Below are 27,813 nucleotides of genomic sequence, written 5' to 3' on the forward strand. Positions count from 1 at the left end.
GTAGCCTTTTATGAGGGCAGAAAGATGGGGTAAAAATTTTATAAAATAAAAATGCATAATGCACTGAACAGAAATGATAGAACTAGCTATAGATTGAGGAACTAATGAGAAACCCTGAGGAAAGAAAGCTCTTGCCAGAGCTATCGACTAATATTGTTAGAATATTTACAGCATATAGCCCCTGTTAGGAAAATGCAAATAACCGCTTTTCTGTCACAAAACTTTATTCAAAGGTTTACATACATGGCACCCAAAATATCAAGACTGAAGTGTGAGGCATTCTAGGTGTCAGCTGCGGTCACTGGTTCCTTTTGTGATTACTTGATCTTCCCAGGGAACAGTCCGCTGCTAACCGTTCTCTTCAAGGCCTCTTTGACTTCTTTGTTCCTCAGACTGTAGATGATGGGGTTCAGCATGGAAGTTACTACTGTATAGAAGAGGGCCAGCAACTTGTCACCCTCTGTGGAATAGCTGGATTTGGGCCTAAGATACGTGATGATGCCTGAACCATAAAACAAGGAGACCACAATGAGGTGTGAGGAGCATGTGGAGAAAGCTTTACGCCTGCCCTCGGCTGACGGCATCCTCAAAATAGAGCTGATGATGAATATGTAGGATGTGAGGATGAGAAGGAAAGGAGTAGTGATGAAAAGAACAGCCACCATATATACAGCAATGACATTCATTGAGGTATCACCACAAGCTAATGTCAGGAGAGGTGGAATATCACAGAAGAAATGGTTAATCCTATTCGGCCCACAGTAGGTCAGGCTAAAGACATAGTTGGTTTGGCCTAGTCCTACTATCACCCCCACTGACCATGAGGCCACTGAGAGTTGGGCACAGACCCCTCGATTCATTATGACAGTGTACCTCAGCGGGTTACAGATGGCCACGTAGCGGTCGTAGGCCATAGCAGCCAGAAGACAGCATTCTGTGATGCCAAAAAGGGTGAAGAAATACATCTGAGTAGCACAGCCCCAGATAGAGATCTTTCTGTTCTCCGACACCAGGCTCACTAGCATTTTGGGAACAATGGCTGTTGTATAGCATATCTCCAACAGAGACAGGTTCGTCAAGAAAAAGTACATGGGCGTATGAAGGACTGGGTTTAACTTGATCACGGCAGTGATGGTAGCATTCCCAGCAAGTGACACGGTGTACATGAAGAGCACCACCACAAAAAGGAATGTCTGCAAATGTGGCAACCCAGAGAAACCATCGAAAATGAATTCGCTCACCAGAGAAGAATGATTGGCCATGGCGGACAATACTTCATCTATAGGAAAAGAGAGACGGAGATGCTGACGTTAAGGTTACTCGGTCACAAATTTGCCATCTCTCTTTCTTCCTCTCTCTTCTCCACAGCCATAAAGGTCCTGGGACCAAACTGAAAAGTCTCCATCTGAGTGGTGGGGTTGTGGCCAAGACAGGGGGACCCACTCTAACAGAGAGTCTGTCCCTGCCATCTCTATGGTACAAGTGGTAGCTGCCAGCCCAGGTGCCATGTTCCATTTGACACATGTGTGCATCAATGACCTTGCACTGGGCCTTGGATACCCATGGGCTTTGGCTTAGGGCCGCCAACCTCCATGTGGTGGCCAAAGAGCTCACAGAATTACAACTGGTCTCCAGGTTACAGAGATCAGCTCCTCTGGAGAAAATGGCTGCTCTAGAAGGTGGACTCTATGGCATTATGCCTGGCTGAGGCCCCTTCCCTCCACCCACCATGCTCTCCCCAGCCGGCAGCAGTTTCTCAGAGTCCCAGGCCAAAGGCTTTGCCAATCCTGCCACCTGAGAGATGGTGCCAATGGAACCTGAACTTCCTACGTGAACATCATGCATTTGGATTGCTCTCTCTCTCTCGTGCGGTTTCTAGCCTGCCATTTCTCTAAATCTCCAAACAGCTTAGAGCAGGGATCCCCAACATTATTAGTATCTTCCCCACAGTGGTTGTTTTCTCCAGGCGAACTGGTCTCTGTCGCCTGGACATCAGTTGTAATACCAGGAGAACGTAAGGACATAAGAGACGCCAATGTTGGGTCAGGCCAAAGGCCCATCCGGTCCAACACGCTGTATCACACAGTGGCCAGAAATACCAGTGCCATCAGGAGGTCCACCAGTGGGGCCAGCACATTAGAAGCCCTCCCACTGTTGGTCCCCCCAAGCACCAAGATGACAGAGCATCACTTGCCCCAGAGTCCCTATCTATACCTTGTGGCTAATAGCCACTGATGGACCTCTGCTCCCTATGCTTATCTAATTCCCTTTTGAAGCCCTCCATGCTTCAAGGAGATCTCCATCCACCACCTGGAAGCTGGGTAACTATATAATGGTAACACAGTGAAAGCAGGTTTGATGCAAAATCACAGCACTAAGGCCGTTACACTGTGTAAAAAAAATTTTTAACTGGATATGTGAAGTCCTAAAGGTAATTTAATTCAGAATATAAACAACTAACATGGAATACATTGATACATGTTCAGTATGGTCCACATGGGACTCATTCAACAGCTTAACATTAGAATACAGCCCAACTCTCTTCCTATACAGTCCAAGGTCTTTTTAGGGGCTTAACATATTCAAATTGGTCCACACAGGACTCCTGAATACAATTCATTATTTTGAACAGCCAAGTCCTCTTCCCCGTACAGTCAAAGTCTTCTCTAAAGTAGTCAGTGGCCTGTACAGTCCAAGGTCTGTATTAGTGACTTAATATATTCATACATATTTTAATTGGTCCACACAGGACTCCTAAACACAATTCATTATTTTAGACAGCCAAGTCCTCTTCCTGTACAGCCAAAGTCTTCTCCCAGGTGGTCAGTGGTGGCGAATGCTCAGGTGCTCTTCGTTTCAGTACAAATTAAATTCAAATAAATTGAACTCACCCTGCCAAGTTCACAGAATAGGAAATGACTGTTGAGTTTAAAGGTAAAGGTAAAGGTTCCCTTGCTCGAAAGCCAGTCGAGTCCGACTCTAGGGTTGCGGTGCTCATCTCCGTTTCCAAGCTGAAGAGCCAGAGCTGTCCGAAGACGTTTCCGTGGTCATGTGGCCACCATGACTAAACACCAAGGCGCACGGAACTCTGTTACCTTCCTACCGAAGTGGTACCTATTTATCTACTTGCAATTTCTTGCTTTCGGACTGCTAGGTTGGCAGGAGCTGGAACTAGAGACGGGAGCTCACTCCGGCATGCGGCACCTGGGTCTCGATCTGCTGAACTACTGACCTTCCACAGCCTACAGTTCAGCGTCTTAACCACTTGAGCCACCGCAGCTCCACTGTTGAGTTTATCTGCATGCAATTTCTTTGCGAACGGTCACTTGCTTGAAGTCTTCTTTTATAGTTCTTTTGGAAGGTGGCCTGAAGAAAGGAAAATACTGACTACTTTAGAGGAGACTTTGGCTGTACAGGAAGAGGACTTGGCTGTTCAAAATAATGAATTGTATTTAGGAGTCCTGTGTGGACCAATTTGAATATGTTAAGCCCCTAAAAAGACCTTGGACTGTACAGGAAGAGAGTTGGGCTATATTCTAATGTTAAGCTGTTTAAGGAGTCCCATGTGGACCATACTGAATAGGTATGAATGTATTAAATGTTAGTTGTTTGTATTATAAATTTTGAATTAAATTATCTTTAGGACTTCACATGTCCAGTTTTTTTGTTTTTTTTTTAACACAGTGTAACAGCCTTAGTGCTGTGATTTTGTATCAAACTATCCGGAGGCCGGCAACGCTACAATCTAGTGAGCTTTGTATCAGAGTGTGGATCAGGACCCAAATTTCCCAGGTCTTAATCTGACGCTGTAATCACTACACTGCACCAGCCATGGGCCCTCCCAGCGTCAATGGTTCTTTTCTTGTTTTTAGATAACAAGCTGTGCATTCTACATTCCTTTTTGCATCAAATTCAACACAGAGAGAGAAAAGCTGGAATCTGCTTGCCCTGCGTGATCGCAAACCCGTGAACTGTCACAAAACTTGAGTCCTCCTGCAACGGGACCCAAAGTCAGTTCTAGTCTTCTGTTTCCAACCAGGGACAGCCAGAAAATTCTAGACAGCCCACAAACAGCACATTAAGAAGAACAAGAGAAGAGACTGGATTTGTACCCCACCCTTCACTGGGAGTCTCAGAGTGGCTTACAAACTCCTTTCCCTTCCCCTCCCCACAACAGACACCCAGTGTGGTAGGTGGGGCTGAGAGAGCCCTTTTGAGGACTGCCCTTGAGAGAACAGCTCTGAAGGAACTTATGATTGACCTAAGGTCACAACAGCAGCTGCAAGTGGAGGAGTGGGGAATCAAACCCAGTTCTCCCAGATTAGAGTCCGCCACTCTTAACCACTCTTTTGAATTATGGTGCTGGAGAAGACTCTTGAGAGTCCCTTGGACTGCAAGAAGATCAAATCAGTCAATCCTAAAAGAAATCAACCCTGACTGTTCCCTGGAAGGCCAGATAATGAAACTGAAGCACAAATCCTTTGGCCACCCAATGAGAAGGGAGCACTCACTGGAGAAGACCCTGATGCTGGGAAAGATCGAAGGTCAAAGAAGACTGGGACGGCAAAGGATGAGATGGTTAGACAGTGTCATAGATGCAACGAACATGAAATTGAGCCAACTTCAGAGGACGGCGGAGGACAGGAGTGCCTGGCAGGAGCTGGTCCATGTGGTCGCGAAGAGTCGGACTTGACTGTGCGACTGAACAACAACAACAACAACTCTTAACCACTACACCAAACTAAGGAAGTAGCCCTCCTCACCACCGTTTACCAGCATCTTCTAATCAGAGGTCTTCTGCCTCTGAACACAAAGGTTTCCATTTAGATATCTTGGCTCATAGCCCTTGGGAAAAAACTGTGTGTTATGAATTTTCCTGCTCCTTCTCGAACAATGGTCTACTGTTGGTACTGCCACCCCCCCACACAAACACATACCCACACCCACACTATTTGGATGGCAAATTTAAATTTGCAAATCAAGTTCTCCTGGTTGCATCAATTAATGCTTGCAGCCCTTGTGGGGAGGTGGCTCAGAGCCTTCGCAATCCCGGCTGGGATGCCAAAAACACTCTGTGCCAGCCTATGAACTTTGTCAGAGCATCCAAACCCTGCTGGAGAAGGGTGATCGGAGTTAGCTTCAAAGATGTTAAGCAGGCTGCTTTTTTCAGGCTGGAGGCGTTCCTCTCTTTGGGTTCAGAACCATCACTTCCCATTTCAGAGCTGCAGCCTTTTCTGAAAAATCCTAATCCATGCTCTAACCCCGGGGGGGGGGGTCCCCCAACCTCCTTGAGCCTGTGGGCACCTTTTGCATTCTGACACAGTGTGGTGGGTACAGCCACAGAATGACGGCTGCAGGAAGCGGAGCCGGTAAAAATGGTTGGCAGGTGCTAGGAAAGCTGTTGGCAGGTGCCACAGCACCTGCGGGCATCAAATTGGGACCTCCAACTCTAACCCACAACCAGTGTTCCCTCTAAGCTGAGTTAGTGTGAGCTCGCTCATAGTTTTTTAGCCTCCGGCTCACACATTTTTGTCTTAGCTCAGGAAGGACGGCTCCAGAACAAACTAATTTATGCAGTGGCCAAATCGCTCACTCACAACTTTAATGCCAGCAGCTCACAAAGTAGAATTTTTGCTCACACGACTCCACAGCTTAGAGAGAACATTACAGCCTCAGTAAACCTAAGAACAGTTTCCTCAGAAATGTGGAGGAATGAATGACTGGGTCTGTCACAAGTTCTCTCACAGAGCTGTTCTCTCAAGGGCGGTCCTCGAAAGAGCTCTCTCAGCCCCACCTACCTCACAGGGTGTCTGTTGTGAGGAGAGGAAGGAGACTGTAAGCCGCTCTGAGACTCCAAGTGAAGGGCGGGGTATGAATCCAATCTCCTCTTCTTTTTCTTCTCTTCTTAAAAGATCTTAATTTTCAGGTGTTAGGAAAGACCCTTCTCTGCCCAAGAGCCTCTCCCAGTCAGCTGGCAGTGCTGAAGACGAAGAGTTGGTTTTATACCCCACCCTTCACTACCCGAAGGAGTCTCGGGGCGGCTTGCAATCTCCTTTCCCTTCCTCTCCCCACAACAGGCACCCTGTGAGGTAGGTGGGGCCGAGAGAGTTTTGAGAGAGTTCTGTGACGGACCCAAAGTCACTCCACAGGCTTCATGTGGAAAAGGAGTGGGGAATCAAACCCTGTTCTCCAGATTAGAGTCCTGCCGCTCTCAAGCACTACACCAAACCGGATCTCTGAGAGCTAAAATGCAGCTTCACGTATAGACATCTCGTCTCTGTTTTACCACCAAACAAGAAATAGGCAGACTGACTCTTGGGGGGGAAATGCAAATATCTAAACTGAGAAACAGGTACTGAGACAAGGAGCTTTTTTCCAAAGGTCTGTGTAAGTTAGAATGCAGGTGACTCCACCCTGTTCCAAAAACACCACAGAACACCCATGCTTACCTGTGAGAACAGAACAGAACTGAGGAGAAGCTTCCAGGCTGAGCCAACAGACATCTTTCTACCATCCCACATTCCTCCTGAGGCCTCGTCAGTGGACCGACCCCTGCTTTTCCCAGAAGCCTTAGGATAGAACATGCCCCTGTGGGTGAGAAGGCCACACAGGAAATCTCCTCTTCTTTTTCTTCTCTTCTTAAAAGATCTTAATTTTCAGGTGTTAGGAAAGACCCTTCTCTGCCCAAGAGCCTCTCCCAGTCAGCTGGCAGTGTTGAAGACGAAGAGTTGGTTTTATACCCCATCCATCACTACCCGAAGGAGTCTCGGGGCGGCTTGCAATCTCCTTTCCCTTCCTCTCCCCACAACAGGCACCCTGTGAGGTAGGTGGGGCCGAGAGAGTTCTGAGAGAGTTCTGTGACGGACCCAAGGTCACTCCGCAGGCTTCATGTGGAAAAGGAGTGGGGAATCAAACCCTGTTCTCCAGATTAGAGTCCTGCCGCTGTCATGCACTACACCAAACCAGATCTCTGAGAGCTGAAATGCAGCTTCACGTAGAGACATCTCATCTCTGTTTTACCACCAAACAAGAAATAGGCAGACTGACTCTTGGTATTGAGACAAGGAGCTTTTTTCCAAAGGTCTGTGTAAGTTAGAAGGCAGATGACTCCACCCTGCTCCAAAAACACCACAGAACACCCACGCTTACCTGTGAGAACAGAACTGAGGAGAAGCTTCCAGGCTGAGCCAACAGACGTCTTTCTACCATCCCACATTCCTCCTGAGGCCTCGTCAGTGGACCGACCCCTGCTTTTCCCAGAAGCCTTAGGATAGAACATGCCCCTGTGGGTGAGAATGCCACACAGGACCTGCTTGTTCGTTCCTTAGGACAATTTTCACAGCACAAACTGTCTCAACATGTGGACGGCTGGTGGGACTCTTTGGCGCTCTCTCTAGGAAGTGCTGTAGTAACCTCTAGACTTAACTATGGATGACAGTAAATCTCCAAGGCTTATGAAAATCTGATTTTTCAAAAAATAAAGTGTGGGCACATACTTTTCAAGATTTCGTCTTGCACATCCACAAACACTCTCTCTCCAATAAACTCATTTGAAAATGTATAACGAATGAACCCCCGTCTCGTTCTTGGAAAAACGGAGTCAGTGTGGATCACGTTTTATTGTACGAATTGTTATTTGCATGCAAAAGTAAATAGAATATGTTCACTGATGGACCACCTGGGGGAGGGGAATTAGGGGAGAATCAGTTCCTGGAATATAAACAAGAAATAGGCAGACTGACTCTTGGTATTGAGACAAGGAGCTTTTTTCCAAAGGTCTGTGTAAGTTAGAAGGCAGATGACTCCACCCTGCTCCAAAAACACCACAGAACACCCACGCTTACCTGTGAGAACAGAACTGAGGAGAAGCTTCCAGGCTGAGCCAACAGACATCTTTCTACCATCCCACATTCCTCCTGAGGCCTCGTCAGTGGACCGACCCCTGCTTTTCCCAGAAGCCTTAGGATAGAACATGCCCCTGTGGGTGAGAATGCCACACAGGACCTGCTTGTTCGTTCCTTAGGACAATTTTCACAGCACAAACTGTCTCAACATGTGGACGGCTGGTGGGACTCTTTGGCGCTCTCTCTAGGAAGTGCTGTAGTAACCTCTAGACTTAACTATGGATGACAGTAAATCTCCAAGGCTTATGAAAATCTGATTTTTCAAAAATAAAGTTTGGGCACATATTTTTCAAGATTTCTTCTTGCACATCCACAAACACTATCTCTGCAATAAACTCATTTGAAAATGGATAATGAATGAACCCCCGTCTCGTTCTTGGAAAAACAGAAGGCATCAGAAAAGGTGAAGATGTGGGCCATGGTGTCAGCGTTGTAGAAAGAGACCTGTCCCCCTTCGTAATCCAGGTAGACCCCCACTTTCAGAGGTTTGGTCTTGAGGGCCAGCTGCTTAGAGGGAGAATCAAGCGCCTTGTATTCACTGCCATTCCGCAGCCAGATGGCCCAGAATCCATTGCTGGGCTTGACCGTCACTTTGGCTTCCTTCCTGTTGACCGATTCCTTGGCCACACCAATGTCCCAGCTGGTTTTGTTGCCCACTCCCACTTCCCAGTAATGGCGCCCTGACGTAAAACCCTGCGCACCCAGCACGCATACAGACTTGCTGAACCTCTCGGGCCCGTCGGGAACTTCCTCCTCCAGGTTTTCGACCAAATGTACAGCGTCGAGGTCCTTGGAGAGCACCAGGTTAGGATGGTTGGTGGCAGGGTCCAATGTTACACGGCACGGAGCTGGGGGGGATAAGACAGTCATGGAGATTACCTGTCTTGGCCAAATTTTGAAAACCCAAAAAGAAGAGACAACGAGCTGTCTACATTCGAACGTGCAAACCAATCCCAAACCAGTTTTGGAACCGTGGTTCCTAACAAAGCAACTTTGGGACTGTAGTTCTTAGGGTTGCCAACTCTGGGTTGGGAAATTCATGGAGATTTGGGGGTGCAGAGAAGGGAGAGCAGAGTTTGGGGAGGAGAGAGACTTCAGTGGAATAAAATGCCATAGATTACACCCTGCAAAGCAGCTATTTTCTCCAGGGGAACTCATCTCTGTCACCTGGAGATCGATGCCCCACCAGCCCTAGCAGTTCTACCCCTCATATGCACCTCTAAATGACAATTTCCAGGGTTCTTTGGGGGAGTAAGGCAACAGAGCATGTGGGTTGGAATGGTTACCTTCAAAGAAGAGAGAAGAGGCCCTCAGCTAACCAGCAGCATACTTCTTCTTGAGGGAAATATCCCATGAGGCCTTGCACTTGGCAACATAGGTCAAGTCACTGGAAAGTTAGCTGGCCAAGTGCTTTGCAGGCTTTTAACAACTAGCTTGCAGAAGGCCTGGACTGCGGTGGCAAAGTACAATGCTTCCATCGAGCAAGCTCAGCTGTGTTAGAGCTTTCAATTCCAATCACAACCTATAGAATAACACCAGCAACGCAGACCCCAAAGATGAGGAATTAAAGCACAGAACAGAAGGCAGCTTTTTAAAGCCTCAGAGCAGGAAGTGGCAGGGTTGCCAGGTCCCCTGGTACATGGGAGATCTCCAATTTCCTGCACTCCCCCCCCTCCCGGTGCCAGCCAGCTGGCCAGTGGGGGAGAATAACCCCCCCCCCAAAAAAAAACCAAGCAAGAAGCTGGAAGTAAATGCGACATGTCTACGTCAACTGGAAGTGATGCGGGTATATCAGTGATATTGGGGGGGCAACAGTCTGGTTATGGGGCAAAACTCTATGGTAGAATTAGCTTCAAACCATAGAGTTTTGTCCAAAAGCCAGAATGTCCCCCCCCCACCCGATGTCACCGACATGCCTTCATCACTTCCAGGTGATGTAGGCACATGGCATTTATTTCCTGCTCCCCTGTGACATAGGCACATCACATTTTCCAGCTCCAGGTAAGTTCCCCCCCATCTCCCCAGGGACGAGCCCCAGGGATCTGGCAACCCTAGGGAGAGGTCTCTTGCTCCTGGTGGCAGACTTAGCTGGTGCCATCCCGATCAAACTTTCAACACCAAACTGTGGAGCCTGTAAATTCTGACTATCCCCGTACTCACCAGGTCTCAAAGCCGGAAGCATCTCTCGCCACACCGTGTACTGAATGGGGCCTTTAAACTGGCCCAGGCTGAAATCCCGGAAGACCACCGGCAACACGGACCCTTTCTCTTCACTGGGGCAATACCTAAAATAAAGATGCAAGAAGTGGAACCACTGTCAGCAAGCTGCCAATGTTCATTATATGTTCCCTGATGTTCTGTACATGTTTCTATATAGGCATTCATATGTCTGCATTCATATGTCTGCAATTCCCCCCCCCAAGTAGGTCAACTCTTCACTTGTATACGCTTGCGCATATATTCATTGTACTTGCACTCCAGTTAAGCTAGACTATGCTGTAACGTTATCTTTTTCCAAGGTCACAGGTGGTTTAGAGACGGTCTTTCATTCTCCTTGCTTTGGCTTTAAATGAGTAGAATCGGTGAGAAGCGTTTTGTTTTGATAAAGGACTCGCCGTTGCTTTCCCAGGAGTTTAAGCGCGAAAACCTGCTCTCAGAGAGCGAGCGGGAATCCTGATTATTGGCTGTTGCAATTATGAATCTGCTTTAACCTTTGTGGCTCATGGTGTGTGCGTTATTCTGAACAGAGAACCTGTTCAGTGACTCATGGCTTCAATAAAGTACCCTTTCCTATAAATGTTACTCCTTTGATTGTCGTGGGACCTGACAACCACAGAGTTTGAAGAAGGGACAAATTTGGTGGGGGGAAAACAATCCTCATCACCCTCTAGTAGCCAATGGGGGAAGTACTACGAGTTTATTATGTCAAAGCAGCCCGAAGTACATGGGCTAATGGATTTATAAATGACATTTCTGCATGGAGCAAGGATCCTAAAATGAATAAATAACTGTATTCTTTTAAGCCAGACAGGAGGAAAAGCAGTTAGGAAGGAGCATCATGGGTAAATTGTCTCGAGAATGAGGCTCTAGTCAGTGGGGGGAAATTGTCACAGCAAAATTAATGGGCGGGGGGTGAGTGTTACAGCTCAGGGGAAGAACCCATGCTTTGAACAGACTGTCCCAGGCTAGAAGCCCTCCCCCATACTCACCACTGACTCTTCACCAGCCAGAGAACCACCAAAGTTCCCCAGAAAAGGATCTCAGCTGGGTCTCCTCTTTCCACCCCATTCCAGACCTCAGTCCAATCACCATGCCATGTTAAATCACATGACTCGCCCAGCTCCATAGGTGACCGGGCCCCAGACGTCTGTTCCCCTAGTCTCCCCTCTTGGCACCCCAACCCACAGCCTGTCTACCTTCCCCCAAGGGCTCTTCTTCACACCACTGAGGCCCCTGATGAGGTTCAGCGAGACAGTAGATGGGTGAGAGACAGAAAGATGGGGTGGGGAAAGAGATCTCAAGATCTTACTCACTTTTCCACGAAAGCTTTGATGTTCTGTGGAAAGGGAAAAAACCCAGGAATTAGCAGAGGAATGTCAGTTGTTAAGCCTAATTTTCGGAAACCGTTAGGTGGCGAAAGCGGGGAACCAGGAGTCTCTCAACGGTACATAGGAGACTTCCAGACAATACAACCTCCTCCTGCACATCTGTAGAGATAATCATTTCAGCACAGGCAGAACAGCAGAGATAGGAATGCAATAGCAATTACCAAGACACAGAATGAACTCCCCAACCCCCCTGGCAGCATAGCTGACACAGCCTAAAACAACAATTGACTTCTTTTGGCCATATCCTCTCATAGCAGAGCTAGTGGTGGTCAGATGATGAACTTGCAGGGGTCATTTCCTGCAGGAGGGGAGGGGCCTCAGCATGGTCCAATGTCACAGAGTCCACCCTTCAAAGCAGCCACTTTCCCCAGGGGAGCCTATCTCTGTCAGGGGAGCCTATTGCGGCTCCAGATCATATTCAGGGTGGAAAGGCTTGGGCAGCCCACTGCCCCGTTCAAATTGACCACTCACACACAGTTTCTTTGGATATTAGGTGGATAAAATTGGCCACAACCAGGGCTATTTTTGGGCAGGAACGCACAGGAACGGAGTTCCGGCTGGCTTCCAAGTTGGCCACACCCAGCAGGAACTCATTAGCATAATAGGCCACACCCAACAGCAGAAACTCATTAGGATTGGCTACATTAGGGGTGTGTGGCCTAACATGCAAAGGAGTCCCTGCTACAAAAAAGCCCTGGGTTTTGACAACAAACAAGGCAAACAGAATAAGAAGCAAAAGGTGGGTGTGGCTGGATGACCACACTTCTGGTAACATGGGGTGTGGCCTAATATGCCAATGAGTTGTGATGTCAGGGGTGTGGCCTAATATGCTAATATGTTTTTGCTGTTGGGTGTGGCCTATTATGCTAATGAGTTCCTGTTGGGCTTTTTCTACAAAAAGAGCCCTGGCCACAACTTTATTGATTACAGCTGTTATAGGCACTGGCGCAGCACGGGTCCACTGGATCCCGGTCCCTGATGGTCGGGTGGTGATGGCGACTGGCTTAATCTACTCCAAAACTGCCCCCCCTTCCGACCGCCTTGCTGCCTGGCTATTGGCTGGGAGAGGGAGGGGAGGCGCCTAGCTTCCCGCCACTCGCCCGGCCCCTCCCCACCTTGACCCAGTGACTGGCCAGCCTCTCCTCCCTTCGTCCAGCCCCGCAAATGGCGGGCCTCATCTACCCGGGCCCTTCCTGCTCTCTGGAGATCAGCTGTAAAAGCGGGAGATCTCCAGGCCCCACCTGGAGGCTGGCAACCCTATCTGAATCAGAGCCTTGGTACATCAAGGTCAGCATTGTCTAGTCAGGCTCGCCAGTGTTTCAGTCAGTGGTCTTTCACATCATCTACGTTTAAACTGGAGAGGCCAGGGTTGACCCCGGGACCTTCTGCATGCCAAGGAGATGCTCGACCTGAGCCGGAGCCCTTCCACAACTGATAAAGACTATTCCGGACATCCAGCAACCCTCCCCTCTGAAGTGTTCACAGCTTCCTATCACATGGCACCATCTGTGGATCTGATCGGCGTGCTTTCCCACGCCAATTCCTTTGGGAAGAAAGTACACAACACTATGCTCAAGCCACTGCTCTGCCATGATGGGCCCTTCACCAGTTAACAACAAGCAAACAGAAGCAAATGTCCAGGACTTAAAAGTCCTCTGGCTGCAGAAATCGAAAGGCCTTGAGACAGGAGGTCCTCCAAGCAATCCCCCTGCCAGGACTATTTTTGGGCAGGAACACACAGGAACGGAGTTCCGGCTGGCTCCCGAGTTGGCCACGCCCAGCAGGAACTCATTAGCATAATAGGCCACACCCAACAGCAGAAACTCATGAGGATTGGATACATTAGGGGTGTGTGGCCTAACATGCAAAGGAGTTCCTGCTACAAGAAAAGGCCCTGGGTTTTGACAACAAACAAGGTAAACAGAATAAGAAGCAAAAGGTGGGTGTGGCTGGATGACCACACTTCTGGTAACATGGGGGTGCGGCCTAATGTGCTAATGAGCTGTGCTGTCAGGGGTGTGGCCTATTATGCTATTGAGTTCCTGCTGGGCTTTTTCTACAAAAAGAGCCCTGCCTGACCATAGCTCATGCTCAGAGACTGAAGGGAAGCCTGCACAGATCCGTGGAGAGGCGCACCAACCTTAAGGAACATCTCAGGATCTTGCTGCTCCTCCAGCTGAGCTTGGATCTTGGCCACCTGCTCCTCCGCCACACGGACTTGCTCTTGCCCGTTGCGCTGGTTGGTCTCCAACTCGCTGAGGAGCGACTCCTCCTCCCGCCGAATCTCCCTCCTCAGGGCCGCCTCCTTCTCCTGGAGCCACTGGTGGAGCTCGAGGAACTGGGCCGAGAGGTGCTGCTCCAGTCGGAGCCGCTGGGCCTTAGGAGGAGACAGAGGCAAGAAGGGATGAGGGGGCTGATGCACTTGTGGAACTCTGGGAGCACTCTGGGAGCACGTCTCTGTTCTCTTCTTCAGCCACCATGTTGCAAGAATTAAATGGTGGAATGAATAACAGTGGGCCGTACGGAATGGAGGGCTGCCAGCTACAGGCTGGAAAATCCCTGGAGATTTGGGGGAAGTGTCTATTGTGCTTATGTAATTAGCTGCGGTGGCTCAGGTGGTTAAGACGCTGAACTGCAGGCTGTGGAAGGTCAGTAGTTTAGCAGTTTGAGACCCGGGTGCCGCATGACAGAGTGAGCTCCCATCTCTAGTTCCAGCTCCTGCCAACCTAGCAGTTCGAAAACAAGAAATTGCAAGTAGATAAATAGGTACCACTTCGGTGGGAAGGGAACAGCGTTCCGTGCGCCTTGGTGTTTAGTCATGCCGGCCACATGACCACGGAAACATCTTCGGACAGCGCTGGCTCTTCGGCTTTGAAACGGAGATGAGCACCACAACCCTAGAGTCGGATTCGACTGGCTTTCAAGCAAGGGAACCTTTACTTTTTTAATTAGCTAATGCAGCAAAGTTGCACAGTCAGGAAAGTGTAGGATCACATGTGATAAACTCCCTTTGTGTCAGTATACTGCAACGGGAAAAAATATTTTCCAAACAAACCAGAATTGCTGTTGTTATCGCTCTGGGAAAACAGTGATTTGCTGAATACAAAGAAATTATTAATCAACTTTTTGGTGGCAGCAGCCAGATCCTGCATCACCATCAAATGGAAAAATAACTTACCTCCATCAATTTCGCTCTGGCACGATAGGATTTGGCAAGTCTATGTGATGGAATTAATTGTGTACAAAAATGTTCTGACTGAAAATGCTAGGCAAAAAGCTCAGTTCCCAGCAATTTGGCTTCCCTTTCTAGAGTACATGACAACCAGTGGTAAAGTGCCGAAAAACGTTTACCCTTTAGATCTGTTACAATTGTAAGCTGAAGTTATCCGTCTACTCTGCTTGTAAGCTGTAGCTTTTTTTCCCCTCTCTAAACCAACTGTAATGTGCAAAACTATGTATCTTGCAATAAAAACGTTAAATACAAAAAAATAACATGAAAAAATATTTTTATGTAAGCTTATTTACATCCACGTGCACTTTGTAGCAGAAGAAGAAACAGAAGTCGATTCTAAATAACGTGATTCCTTGTTACTGGTGGCCAGCTAGGGCTGCCAAGTCCCCCCGGGGGGCGGAAAACCCCCCGCCCCAGAGGCCCGTTCCCCAACGCCGGGGAATCAGGCCCCGGGGGGAACCCCGCCCCAGCATGCATGTCACAGGGAAGTGACGTTATGACGCCGGGCACGCTGGGGGCGGGGCCATGGCCATACAAGGGAAAACTCTATGGGTTTCCCTTGTATGGTCGTGGCCCCGCCCCCAGTGTGCCCGGCATCATGACGTCACTTCCCTGTGACGTGCATGCGGCACGCGCCGGGATATGGACGGGAGTCCCCCGCCGGCAAGGTGGGTGACACTTGGCAACCCTGTGGCCAGCTAGTCTGGCTGCGCCTATGTGGAAGAATACGATTCTGGGTGTGGTCCTGGCTTGGTTGCCCAGGGGAGATGCGCAGACGCCCCGCCTCCTGCAAGACCAGGAGGGAAAAGGACAAAGGTACAGAAAGAGAAGGAGCAGTCTGAGAGAAGCTTCTAGAAAGAAAGAGAGGCCTGACACAAAGACACAGTCGGGCTCTAGTGCAAAGGAAAATACAGCGCCCCCTGGTGTCCAGGCATGCTGAGCCGCCGTTATTCCAACAGAACCCGGAGAGTATTGGGACTTCAGCAGGGTATAATGCCATGGAGTCCACCCTCCAAAGCAGCCATTTTCTCCAGGGGAACTGATATCTGTGATCAGTCGTAATTCCACGGGACCTCCAAGTCCTAGAAGGAGGTCGGCATACAATGTTCCCTCTAAGCTGTGGAGTCTTGTGAGCAAAAATTCTGCTTTGTGAGTTACTGGCTTCAAAGTTGTGAGCCAGTGATTTGGCTACTGCATAAATCAGTTAGCTCTGGAGCCCTTCTTCCTGAGCCAAGGCAAAAGTGTGTGAGCTGGAGGCTAAAAAATTGTGAGCTAGTTCACACTAACTCAGCTTAGAGGGAACACTGTTCGGCAACCCTAGACTGGAATGCCTGATGGCCAAATGAAAGAGCTGGAGAAAGCCCAAGGCTAAGGCAGACAGACAGACAGAAAGAAGGGCTGGACTCACTGCGATTTCCGGGATCTTCTGGGTGCTCAGCTCTCGCAACGAATTCGCCGCCTGGGCTTTGGATTCCAGCAGGGCCTGAGAAACTGTCAGGATCTCCTGAAGGGAAATACAGACATTGGGTTGGGTTCAACCAGGTGAAAAAGGGAGTCCCTTTTGGCCACCCCTCAAAAAGACTATGCTGAGGATCATGAGACCTTGCACGGCCAGAAGCCTTGTGGGAAGATGGCTCTCGTAAGGGGAAGAACTGAGCAAGACTGAGTGAAAGAGCTGCCTGGATCCCACCTATGGTCTGCATTCACGATAACACATGGAACTGCCTTATACTGAATCAGACTGTCAGTCCATCAAGACCAGGGGTCATTTCGTAGAAAAAGAGGTGCAGGAGCTCATTAGCATAACTCATTAGCATAACTTATTTGCATATGCCACACCCCCTGACATCACCGGACGTGTGTCAGAAGGCAACACCCACCGCTCAGGCTCCACTGGACTGTTTTGGATGGCTAGCTATCGGGGGGGGGGACGTGCAGATCTGTCCTCACAGAGGAGGAAGAGCTTGTACCTGAATAAGACCTGGTCTTAAAGGTGCCACTGGACTGTTTTGGACCGGGGGGCCGGGGGGAGCTCTGCAACTTACCTGGCTGCTTCTTGCTCTGACTGAGGGCTGCCGGGAGCAGGGGGTGGGGCTTGTTGCACGTGCCCGCCCCCTGGGCTCTTTACTGCCGGAGCTCCGCTCCTGTGCGCTCCTGCAGGAAATGACCCCTGATCAAGACTAAGACTAGCAGCAGCTCTCCAAGGTCTCAGGCAGAGGTCTTTCACATCACCTATCACCTGCTCATTGAGCTGGAGATGCCCAGGATTGAACCTAGGACGTTCTGCAGGCCAAGAAGTTGCTCGGCCACTGAGCCACGCCCCCTCCCAAAAGAATGCCTCTGTTATTGGTGATGGGAAGTGCCCCTCAAGTCACAGCCTACTTACGGTGACCCCCAAAGGGATTTCAAGGCAAGAGGCATTCAGAGATGGGTTTGCCGTTGCCTGCGTCTGAGCAGCAGCGCTGGACGTCCTGGGTGGCCTCCCACCCAAGTATATTAACCAGGGCTGACCGTGCTTCGCTTCCAAGATCGGACAAGATGGGACTAGCCCTGCCCATCCAGATCTGCACTTTTCCCTTGCGCGTTCATAGAAGGCTGGCTGGCTCATCTCCATCACCAGCCACCTTCAGCCGAGCACAGCCTTAACCGGAATGCGTAGAGCAACATTGATTAAATTCCAAGTTCTCTTTTATTTACAAAGGCACCATTGCGGCTGCCAACTCCAGTCTGTGAAATTCCTGATGATTTAGGGGTGGTGCCTATGAAGGGCAGCACCTGGAAAGAGTTTGCACCTGTAAGCTATGGTATACCATAGAGTCTGCCCTCTGAAGATGCCCTTCTCTGCTGGGGGAACTAATGTCTGTAGGCCGGAGAGCCGTTGTCATTCCAGGAGAGCTCCAGGCCCCGCCTGGAGCTTGGCAACCCTACATCGTCTTCATCCGCTAAGCCACAGCAATCCAGTGCACAGATACGGCTCGCCCACTTTCTAACTGGAGAGATGTCAATCACATCTCATACCCGTTACGTCCACTGGGACAATCTCTCCCAGTATGAACCTAGATGCCACCTTTGGGCCTTGCAGTTGTCTTCTGGTGTGACCACCCCTGTTTTTCGGGGGTGGTCCTGGCCCTCTGGAATAGGTCACCAGAAGAACTAGCACGGATGGATTCTACAGTAGTCCAGGTTCTACAGGTAGCGTAAGACTGTCTTGTTTTTGATAAGTCTTGTGTGTGTGTGTGTGTGTGTGCGTGTGTGCGTGTGTGCATGTGTGCGTGTGTGTGTGTGTGTGTGTGTGTGTGTGTGTGTGTGTGTGAGAGAGAGAGAGAGAGAGAGAGAGAGAGAGAGAGAGAGAGAGAGAGTCATGGTTAATGTCTGGAGACCCCTAGTGGGGCTTGGACATTTCAGAGAGGTGGCTGACTCTTGCCTGCCTCTGCCTCCCAGCCCTGGTATTCCTCGGAGGTCTCCTGTCCAAGTACTTGCGAGGGTCCACCCTGCTTAGCTTCCAAGATCTGATGAGATCGGGTGTGCCTGGGTTATCTAGGTCAGGGTTTCTTTAGATACGTCTTGTAATGGTCGCTGAGTTGGGAGATGAAATCAGGGCTCTTTTTGTAGAAAAAGCCCAGCAGGAACTCATTAGCATAATAGGCCACACCCAACAGCAGAAACTCATTAGCATATTAGGCCGCACCCAACAGCAGAAACTCATTAGCATATTAGGCCGCACCCCCATGTTACCAGAAGTGTGGTCATCCAGCCACACCCACCTTTTGCTTCTTATTCTGTTCACCTTTTTTGTTGTCAAAACCCAGGGCTTTTTGCATGTTAGGCCACACACCCCTAATGTAGCCAATCCTAATGAGTTTCTGCTGTTGGGTGTGGCCTATTATGCTAATGAGTTCCTGCTGGGCGTGGCCAACGCGGGAGCCAGCCGGAGCTCTGTTCCTGTGCGTTCCTGCCCAAAAATAGCCCTGGAGATGATTATCCCCGTGGGATGGAGCTGTTTGTTGTACATATGCTTGTTACTGTAACCCAATAAAATATTTTGGTTAAAAAAAAAAATCAGAGCTGATGTCACACATCAGTTCTGCATTTGGTTTCCAAGGGTCTGACGTTAAACTATCTGCCACTCACTTGTCAAGGCTTACAACCCACCAGCATCCAGCAGGAAATGCAGGATTAAAATGTTCAAAGAACTCGAAAAGGAAAACCCCAGTGGATCAATAAAGTGTAGCAGACTCCCAGGCACGGGAGCTGAGCGACAAGGCACCTCTTTGGCAATACCTGGGATGACAACACGAGATGATAGTGCACACCCAGCAAAGGTGGCTTGCGAGGAGTTGCGTAATGAAGCCCGAGGCTCATGGATCAGGCCCTCGTTGGGTGAGCAAGCAGCAGGAGCTATATGAGCAATCTTCCCGTTTCAGGGCCCGGGAGGGTAGCGAAAGGAGTGAGCCACGCGTTCAGATTAATCGTGTGGTACGGTGGCTCAAGTGGTTAAGGCGCTGAACTGCAGGCTGTAGAAGGTCGGTAGTTCAGCAGTTCGAGACCCGAGTGTGCCGCATGACAGAGTGAGCTCCCGTCTCTAGTCCCAGCTCCTGCCAACCTAGCAGTTCGAAAGCAAGACATTGCAAGTAGATAAATAGGGACCACTTCAGTGGGAAGGTAGCAGCGTTCCGTGCGCCTTGGTGTTTAGTCATGCCGGCCACATGGCGAGGGAAGCGTCTATGGACGAGGCTGGCTCTTCGGCTTTGAAACGGAGATGAGCACCGCAACCCTAGAGTCGGACTCGACTGGCTTTCGAGCAAGGGAACCTTTACCTTTACAGTCCTCTTGGATCTCACCACAAGGCCAGGATTCACTCCCTGAAACGCTTCCATTATCTGTTTGGTTGTTTCCAGACAAGACCCCTGCCTCTGGAAAACTAACACATTGAGAAGATGCGTTTATTTATTTATATCCTGCTGTTCCCCTTCGTTTCGGATTCAAAACGGCTTTAGAACATCGTTCTCCCCTCTTTCATTTTCTCACAACAGCCCGGTGAGGTAAGCCAGGCTGAGAGCTTGTGACAGGCCCAAGGCCCCCCCAGTGAGCTTTTGTGGAAGAAGGGGGGGGATTCGAACCCAGGTCACCTAGGGTCCTACTCCACTGCTCTGTCCACTACACCACAGTGATACCTGGACTTTTCCCCTCATAATGTTTTGGCATTCTACATGCAGGGACAGTTTTAACTGGGGGGGGGTGAGGGCAGTTTAACATACATTTTAACAGACTGCACTGGCAGTCTGAAGCAATACAACCCAAATTATCCTGTACCACACCATCACCAAAAGGAGTGTCAGATCGTTCAACATAAAACATGCAATTTTCACAACTCTATGCGAGCTTTGGTGTAGTGGTTAAGTGCGAGGACTCTAATCGGGGATAACCGGGTTAGATTCCCCACTCCTCCCCTTGCACCTGCTGGATGACCTTGGGCAAGCCATAGTCTTGGCACAGCTGTTCTTGAAACAGAGCAGTTTTTGCCAAGAGCTCTCTCAGCCCCACCCACCTCACAGGGTGCCTGTTGTGGGGAGGGGAAGGGAAAGGAGTTTGTAAGCCACTCTGAAACTCCTTTGGGTAGTGAAGGGCAGGGCATACATGCAATCTCCTCTTCTTCTTCTCTGCTGAGGTTACTGAGCTGAATTTTTTTTTAACCATAATATTTTATTAGAATTTAAATCAGAACATAACAAATAAATACAGGTTCTCAAACAACATTTTAACAATTTTTCATATATATGTCAGTGTGTATACAGACTTCCAATTTGACTTACTCAAATACTGATAGAAGTTTGCTAGCTTATCAATAACAATGAGTATTGTGCTGCACTAATCGCTTTCCAATCAAAAGACTCAAAGGTTAACTTATCCACAATTGGATACCATTTACCAGTTGGGTTCATTAGTTCACATTCATTTTGGTCATTCGTGTTAAAAATGGAAACGGTTTCTAATAAAAAATATTCCCACACTTTAGATAGCCATAAATTAATTGTCGGAGGATGTTCGTCTTTCCATTTCTTAGCTATAACATTTTTTGCGGCTGTAAAGAGTAGATTTATCAGTTTTCTCTGTTTGTTGGGAATGAGCTGAATTATTTGATTTCAAGGGCAGACTTCAGAGCTTTCCCTTTCTACTGACCTAGAAGACGGAAGTCGATTTACAATGCAGAACGGCGGCCCCTAGTGACAATTTACTGTACTACAGTCAACATTAACAATGACCTCTTGACCAGCTGAATCAACCACCAAGCCCAGCCTGCCCCCTACTGACCTTGTAGTGCTCTACAGCCTCATCCAGAGGAAGGCACTGGTGCCCCCAGTGTTCCGGTTGCAAGGCCCTGGCCAGGCAGCCATCCTCCGTGCAGAAGATGAGGTCCCCCTGCACCTCCTCGCCATTCTCTTCGAGTTCAGCGTCTTCGTCGCTGGCGTGGGCCGAGAGGGACTCCATTGCCTTCTGCGCCAGCTGCCCAAGCAGCCGGTTGGCCGTAAACTTGCCCCCTGGGATCTCGCGGCGGCACTCTGGGCAGGTGGGAAGTGGTGTGTCCTCCCTGCCGTCGTCAGGTATCTCTTCCCAGTAGCGGGTGATACAGACCTGGCAGAAGTTGTGCCCGCATTCCAGGATGACGGGGTCAGAAAAGAGCTCCAGGCAGATGGAACAACTCAGGTCTTCCGCAAAGTCTTCCACTGCAATCGGGGCCGCCATGGAGGAACAATAAGGCCGGGCAACAAGAGGGCACCTTTCGCCTCCAATCCTCTCCCAGTCTGGTTATGTCTAGCCTCCCCTTGCTGTTTTGCAGCCCTTGCTACGTTCAGCATTCCATGGCCTACGCTTCCTCTCCTGTTCTGTGTCTGTCCCTCTGCTACGAGTTGCTGCCCCTTTCTCACTGTGCACGTTTGCCCGTTAGGTTGCCTTAAACCCTCGCTGTTTTGTTCTAGCTTCTCTCAACCACGGCTCCACTACAGTTTAGCCTTCTCGTTTACCTACGTCTTTTTCTTTCTAAACCTCGCCCTCCACAGCGATTACGCCATTCACTCGCTGGGCCTCCGATCCACTCTTCTCCTGTTTCTCTTCCACTGCCTAAGAAGTTCTCTGTCCGCCTGTCGCTCCTCCTGCGAGCCTCTCCGGCACTTATTTTCCAATCAGCCCTACCCGGGCGGCACAAGTCTCAGCACAGCTGCCGAAGAATGTGCCAGATTTGCAGATAAGGAGACTCTCTCGCCGCCAAGCCACGAGTGTCAATCTGAGCCTTTCCGCAATCTCTCCAATACCTCCGTCCCCTTTATTTCCCCACAAAGGCCCTGCCCTTTTCTGCCCGGCCCCATGCCTGCCTCTCCCCTACCTGTGCATCATGTCACCACACTGGCTCCTCCCAAACACCTACATCTCCTAAATACACTCAGAGGCATCCCGTATTCAAGAGCACCCAACCAGTTGTGAGTGATAAGGACTAACAGAAGAGCATTTGTAAGAGGTGGGAAGGTAACAGCGTTCCGTGCGCCTTGGTGTTTAGTCATACCGGCCACATGACCACAGAAACATCTTCGGACAGCGCTGGCTCTTCGGCTTGGAAACGGAGATGAGCACCAAAACCCTAGAGTCAGATTCGACTGGCTTTCGAGCAAGGAAACCTTTACCTTTACCTTAAGGAAGCTCAGAGCTCTCTCCCTCATTCGAGATGGGAAGGGGTTGGCAGTTGGTGATTAGAGGGATTTACATAGGCCGCCTTTGGCTCTTTCCCCAGCTCTGGAAGGAGACCAAGGTCTCCTGATCTGGAGCCAGGAGAGGAAAGCAGTCTGAGAACGTGAAGCTATCTAGGAAGGAGTAGGACTAGAGAAAGGCAGGAAGTCCAGAGATGGGTGGCTCCTAACCCTGACCTGCCATTCCACTGAGAAAAAGGGGTTCATTTATGTATGCCTTTATGGGTTCAAGGAGCTGCGGTGGCTCAAGTGGTTAGGACACTGAACTGCAGGCTGTGGAAGGTCGGTAGTTCAGCAGTTCGAGACCCGAGTGTGCCGCATGACGGAGTGAGCTCCCGTCTCTAGTTCCAGCTCCTGCCAACCTAGCAGTTTGAAAGCAAGAAATTGCAAGTAGATAAATAGGGACCACTTCGGTAACAGCGTTCCGTGCGCCTTGGTGTTTAGTCATGCCGGCCACATGACCACGGAAACGTCTTCGGACAGCGCTGGCTCTTCGGCTTTGAAACGGAGATGAGCACCCGCAACCCTAGAGTCGGATTCAACTGGCTTTCAAGCAAGGGAAACCTTTACCTTTACCTTATGGGTTCAACTGGCTTTTGAGGAAGGGAAACTTTAACCTTATTTATTTAAAGATTTCTTTTGGCTCAAGTCTGACGCCTTCTCCCAGTTTCTATGGCTTTACTTGGAAGATGGTGGGATCCACTCCAGTGTGTCTACACTGGCATTTCCCCCTTCAGTTTGGTGTAGTGGTTAAGTGTGCGGACTCTAATCTGGGAGAATCGGGTTTGATTCCCCACTCCTCCACTTGCACCTGCTGATGTGACCTTGGGTCAGTCACAAGCTCTGGCACAGCTGTCCTTGAAAAAGAGCAGTCTCTGTCAGAGCTCTCTCAGCCCCACCCACCTCCCAGGGTGTCTGTTGTGGGGAGGGGAAGGGAAAGGAGTTTGTAAGCCGCTCTGAGACACCTTTGGGTAGTGAAGGGTGGGGTATGAATCCAGTCTCTTCTCTTCTTCTTCTTCTTCATATGCCCGTGGTATTTTGGTCATTCGCTAGCACATAGCTGGCCTAGATTTGTCCACGACACAATGAATTATAAACATGGTGGCAGCCACATTGTTGATGCCTAAGCATTCTCACAAGAGACAAGAAAGCAGCTGAAAACCAACAGCCACCTGGGAATAAAGAGTATAAATAGTTTGGTGAGAATCCGCCTAGGAGAAACAGCAGCCTCGCATCTTGAATTCTGACCTGATTTCTGGGATGGGAGTGAAGGTTGGTGTGTTGAAGCACAAGAGCTAGGCTGAGAGAGACCAAGAAGAAGAGATTGGATGTATAACCCACCCTTCACTACCAGGAGGAGTCTCAGAGTGGCTTACAATCCCCTTCCCCTCCCCACAACAGACACCCTGTGAGGTAGGTGGGACTGAGAGAGCTCTCCTGAGAACTGCCCTTGAGACAACAGCTCTGAAAGAACTTGTAACTGACCCAAGGTCACCCCAGCAGCTGCACGTGGAGGAGTGGGGAATCAAACCTGGTTCTCCGAGATGAGAGTCCACTCTCCTGACCACTACCCCAAACAAGAAACGGTGCCGGTGTCAGCAGCTGCGGGCAAGGTAGGGTAGATGCAGAGGCCCGACTATCCTCTGAAACCACACTATTTCTTTTCTCACAGTTGCAAAATTCCCACCAGGGTAAAGGGGAGAATGTCAACTTCACTACTTTATGGTGATGGATTACTTGAGAAAGTGAAGATTCTGCTCCGCTCTCACAAAGGCAGGCAAATTTGCCCCCTCTCATCATACACACTCGCCTAATAGCAAACCAGCGACCGTCAAGGAGAATTTTTTTGAAATGTCTGCATGTCACAGGCACAACGTGAAAAGGTCTTACAAGCATTATGTAGGACGTGGTGATAGAAAAGCATGGATTGTTGGTGTCTAATTTCTGCGGATGCCTGACCTGGATGGCCCAGGCTAGCCTGATCTTGTCAGATCGCAGAAGCTAAGCAGGGTCGGGCCTGATCAGTGCTTAGATGGGAGACCCAGAAGGAAGTTCAGGATTGTGAGGCAGAGGCAGGCCATGGCCAACCACCCTCTGAACGTCTCTTGCCTTGGAAGTCCCACTAGGGGTTGCCGTAAATCAGATGTGACTTGACTGCAGTATTTGTGGCCAGTGGTAATGGTGCCAATGGAGTGCAAGCCATTATTCTAGAGGGAGGAATCCTCAAGCCTCCTTTGCCCCTTGCTTTCCCCACTACTGGAATCTTGTGTTGGTGTATGCTGTAGACCATTCTGGCTGGGCAAGGGAGGGAGGGAGGAAATATTACATCACATTTATTTGTTTGTTTTCTGGAGCAACAAAATAATGTTGGGGAGTGGCCTTACAGAATTTGCCCCAAATAACTCAGAAACGTCTGCCTTGGACATGCCGGAGCGCTCGCCCAGTTACCAACAAATCGATTTTGAAGCAGATACCACAACTAGTTGTTGCATAAAAGGAGGTTTCACATGGTGCGCACACCCTCTATCATGATGGGTACACACAGACAAAACATATATTTAAACATCTTCGTATCCAGGTAGGGCCCTTGTGGTGGTGAACCATTTGTCAGTTGATCTTGGACCAATCAGTCTCAAGCCAACCCACCTCACAGGGTTGTTGTGGCTGTAAACACAGCGGGTACCATCTATACTCCTCAGTCGCTTGGAAGGACAGGATGAAAACGTTACAGATGGAAATGTAACAGAAATGACATCACTATCTCTCGGACTGGAAATATCAGCTCTTTGCCTCTGGAAGATTAATACCCTTGAAAATTTACCTTAAGGAACAGTTTCCTTAAACACAAACCTCACGCCTTGTCAATATATCAAATTTCTCTTTTTTCTTTTCTTTCTTAAAAGTTCAGGGGCTTTCATAAGAAGGAATACTGTCAGAGTATGTCGCAGAAATATATCATGAGCTAATTCAAGTTGAGAAACTTCACCTGAAGCACCCTCCTTTCCCTCTATTTTTTACCTCTCAGATGTTTCATAAATTCTGGGCAAGAATGATTTTACAGCTTCATGGGTTTTCTCCCTGATGTATCATGACTCACCCTTTAAAAGGACATCTCCCTCGTTAAGTTAACAGGCTCCTTTTGTTACGAATTAGTGGACTGTGAATTAGTAGATTATTCTTCCTATCTTGCATCAACTCCAAGCTTCCATTTACCTGGCCCGTCTAGGAATCAATGCTGTTGACTCAGGAGATGAATCACCCACCCAGGAAGTGTGCCAAAAGTGACTCACTGCATGTCATGGACAGTGGTTCCTGTGGGTCAATGCATTTCTGCTCCTCCTACATATAGGGATGCCCACTATAGGGGGTTGAAAGATCCAGAAAACTCTGTGTCACCGCTTAGCTAAGGACTCTCTCTCCTCCTCCATCCACACCGCTTCAATTGTGCAATGCTCCCACACCCCGGGATTCAGTTGTGTAACACTGAAAGATCCTTGGCATCCGCACAGAAATAACTCTGCACAGAGAAAGGATAACAAATTGCAGACGTCTTGTGGACATTTCTCGGGGAGAAACGTCAACGTAAAACCCGTGACCAGAGAAATCTAGTCAGTGCTTGTTCGTTTGGTTCCCTTCTTTGTTTCTGTAACACGGCAGCCTTTGCTAATTTGGTCCTCTTAAGCAAAATGCTTTTATTAATCACCGTAAGATTAATTTTAAAAAACCCTTTTGCTTAAGTTTGGTGTAGTGGTTAAGTGCGCGGACTCTAATCTGGGAGAATCAGGTTTGATTCCCCACTCCTCCACTTGCACCTGGCTGGATGACCTTGGGCAAGCCATGGTTCTGATAAGAGCTGTTCTTGAAAAAGAGCAGTTTCTGTCAAGAGCTCTCTCAGCCCCGCCTACCTCACAGGGTGCCTGTTGTGGAGAGGGGAAGGGAAAGGAGTTTGTAAGCCGCTCTAAGACCTTTGGGTAGTGAAGGGTGGGGTATAAATCCAATCACTTCTTCTTTTTCTTAAAGCATCAACCAAAGCCTGCAAAAGAAGCCCCATCCAGAGGCTCCACATCCCCCCCCCCCGCTGCTGCTAGACGTCTCCCGGGTTCTTTTTGTAGAAATACCAGAAGTGTGCTTATCCAAACACACCCACCTTTTGCTTGTTATTCTGTTTACCTTGCTTGTTGTCAAAACCCAGGGCGCTTTTTTGTAGCAGGAACTCCTTTGCATGTTAGGCCACACACCCCTAATGTAGCCAATCCTAATGAGTTTCTGATGTTGGGTGTGGCCTGTTATGCTAATGAGTTCCTGCTGGGCGTGGCCAACTTGGGAGCCAGCTGGAACTCCGTTCCTGTGCGTTCCTGCCCCAAAATAGCCCTGGACGTCAGTATCCCTAGCTAAGGATTTCGGCTCCTTTGGCTCTTGGGAGCTATAACGTGGAATGGGCCAATCTCAACGTTCTGTGCGGAGGTGCAGGGAAAACTTTACGGGAAAGCTGGGTTCGCTTGAGTCCTTCAAAGCTAGATTCATACAATGGAGGAGGGCCTCCTCTTCCCTCACCATCTTTATGCTGCTGACAAACCAGAGAGTCTTCCCGAGAACCTTCATTCATTTAGACGTGAAGCTCAAGTGGAAAACAGGCAGGCGTTTGAGCAGAGCAGCAATGACAATCCATGTTAATAGTTTTACTATGGGAGTACTCCAAGCTGATGATGCAGGTATTTAATTTTAAAAGGTATGGCTCAAAGTTCTGTCCGGGGGAACAGAAACTCGTTCTGAATGTACTGCCCGGTCTACTGAAAACCCAGCCGTGCTGCTTCCAAAATGTCATAGAACATGGATACGTGGTTTGCGATTGTCTCTCTTGTGCCTACGTTTTCTGATCTTCAGCAAGTTGCTGATTGTGTTTGTCTTGCTGGCCTCTTGTCCGCTCTCACGACATTAGGCAGCTTCAAAAGAAACAGAGTAGCCCTACATTTCAGTAGGAAAAAATACATCCCTTTCCCGCCGAACGTTAGGAGATTGATTCAAACCTTTTATGCTTAAGGAGGGAGCGTTTGATTTTTGTAAAAAAGTATACATCAGCTTAAATTGAATATCTAATAGAATCTTTAAAGACTGTAACGATAAGTTAACAGCCTTTCCGTAGATGGAATTTAATGCGCATAGAATACAGGATGAAGAAGACGAGAAAGTCGCTGAGTAGGAGGAGGCGGTGAGAGGCCGGGCCGTTCCACATTAAGTGTGGATTTCTTTTTATGTTGGTGAAACCCTTTCTTCTTTAACCGATCTGCCACTTGGTTAAACTAGCACAAATTTCTGCACAAAGCTTGGGT

General features: G+C 49.0%; 2 protein-coding genes across 2 annotated transcripts; both read right to left on the minus strand.

Moving 5' to 3' along the window:
• Positions 1-317: 317 nt before the first annotated feature.
• LOC107120778 (olfactory receptor 10AG1-like) lies at positions 318-1,262 on the minus strand. The gene has a single exon (XM_015423545.1). It carries the CDS (start codon positions 1,260-1,262, stop codon positions 318-320), a length of 945 nt encoding a protein of 314 aa, XP_015279031.1.
• Positions 1,263-8,240: 6,978 nt separating this feature from the next.
• On the minus strand, positions 8,241-21,532 carry LOC107120779 (zinc-binding protein A33-like). Its single transcript, XM_015423546.1, has 6 exons — positions 21,057-21,532; positions 16,153-16,248; positions 13,653-13,889; positions 11,438-11,460; positions 10,065-10,189; positions 8,241-8,752 (listed from the first exon to the last, which is right to left on the minus strand). Exons 1-6 carry the CDS (start codon positions 21,486-21,488, stop codon positions 8,241-8,243), a joined length of 1,425 nt encoding a protein of 474 aa, XP_015279032.1. The 5' UTR covers positions 21,489-21,532.
• Positions 21,533-27,813: the final 6,281 nt, after the last annotated feature.

Source organism: Gekko japonicus, unplaced genomic scaffold (genome assembly GCF_001447785.1).
Source record: "Gekko japonicus isolate JY-2015 unplaced genomic scaffold, Gekko_japonicus_V1.1 scaffold3393, whole genome shotgun sequence".
Lineage (NCBI taxonomy): Eukaryota > Metazoa > Chordata > Lepidosauria > Squamata > Gekkonidae > Gekko > Gekko japonicus.

Bases quoted from the DNA above. Each gene is read 5' to 3' on its own strand.
- LOC107120778 (XM_015423545.1), bottom strand. From the start codon at position 1,262: ATGGCCAATCATTCTTCTCTGGTGAGCGAATTCATTTTCGATGGTTTC.
- LOC107120779 (XM_015423546.1), bottom strand. From the start codon at position 21,488: ATGGCGGCCCCGATTGCAGTGGAAGACTTTGCGGAAGACCTGAGTTGT. The intron at 10,190-11,437 runs GTGAGTAAGATC...TCTTTATTTTAG, and splicing joins ATCAAAGCTTTCGTGGAAAA to GTATTGCCCCAGTGAAGAGA. The intron at 8,753-10,064 runs GTGAGTACGGGG...TATCCCCCCCAG, and splicing joins GCTTCCGGCTTTGAGACCTG to CTCCGTGCCGTGTAACATTG.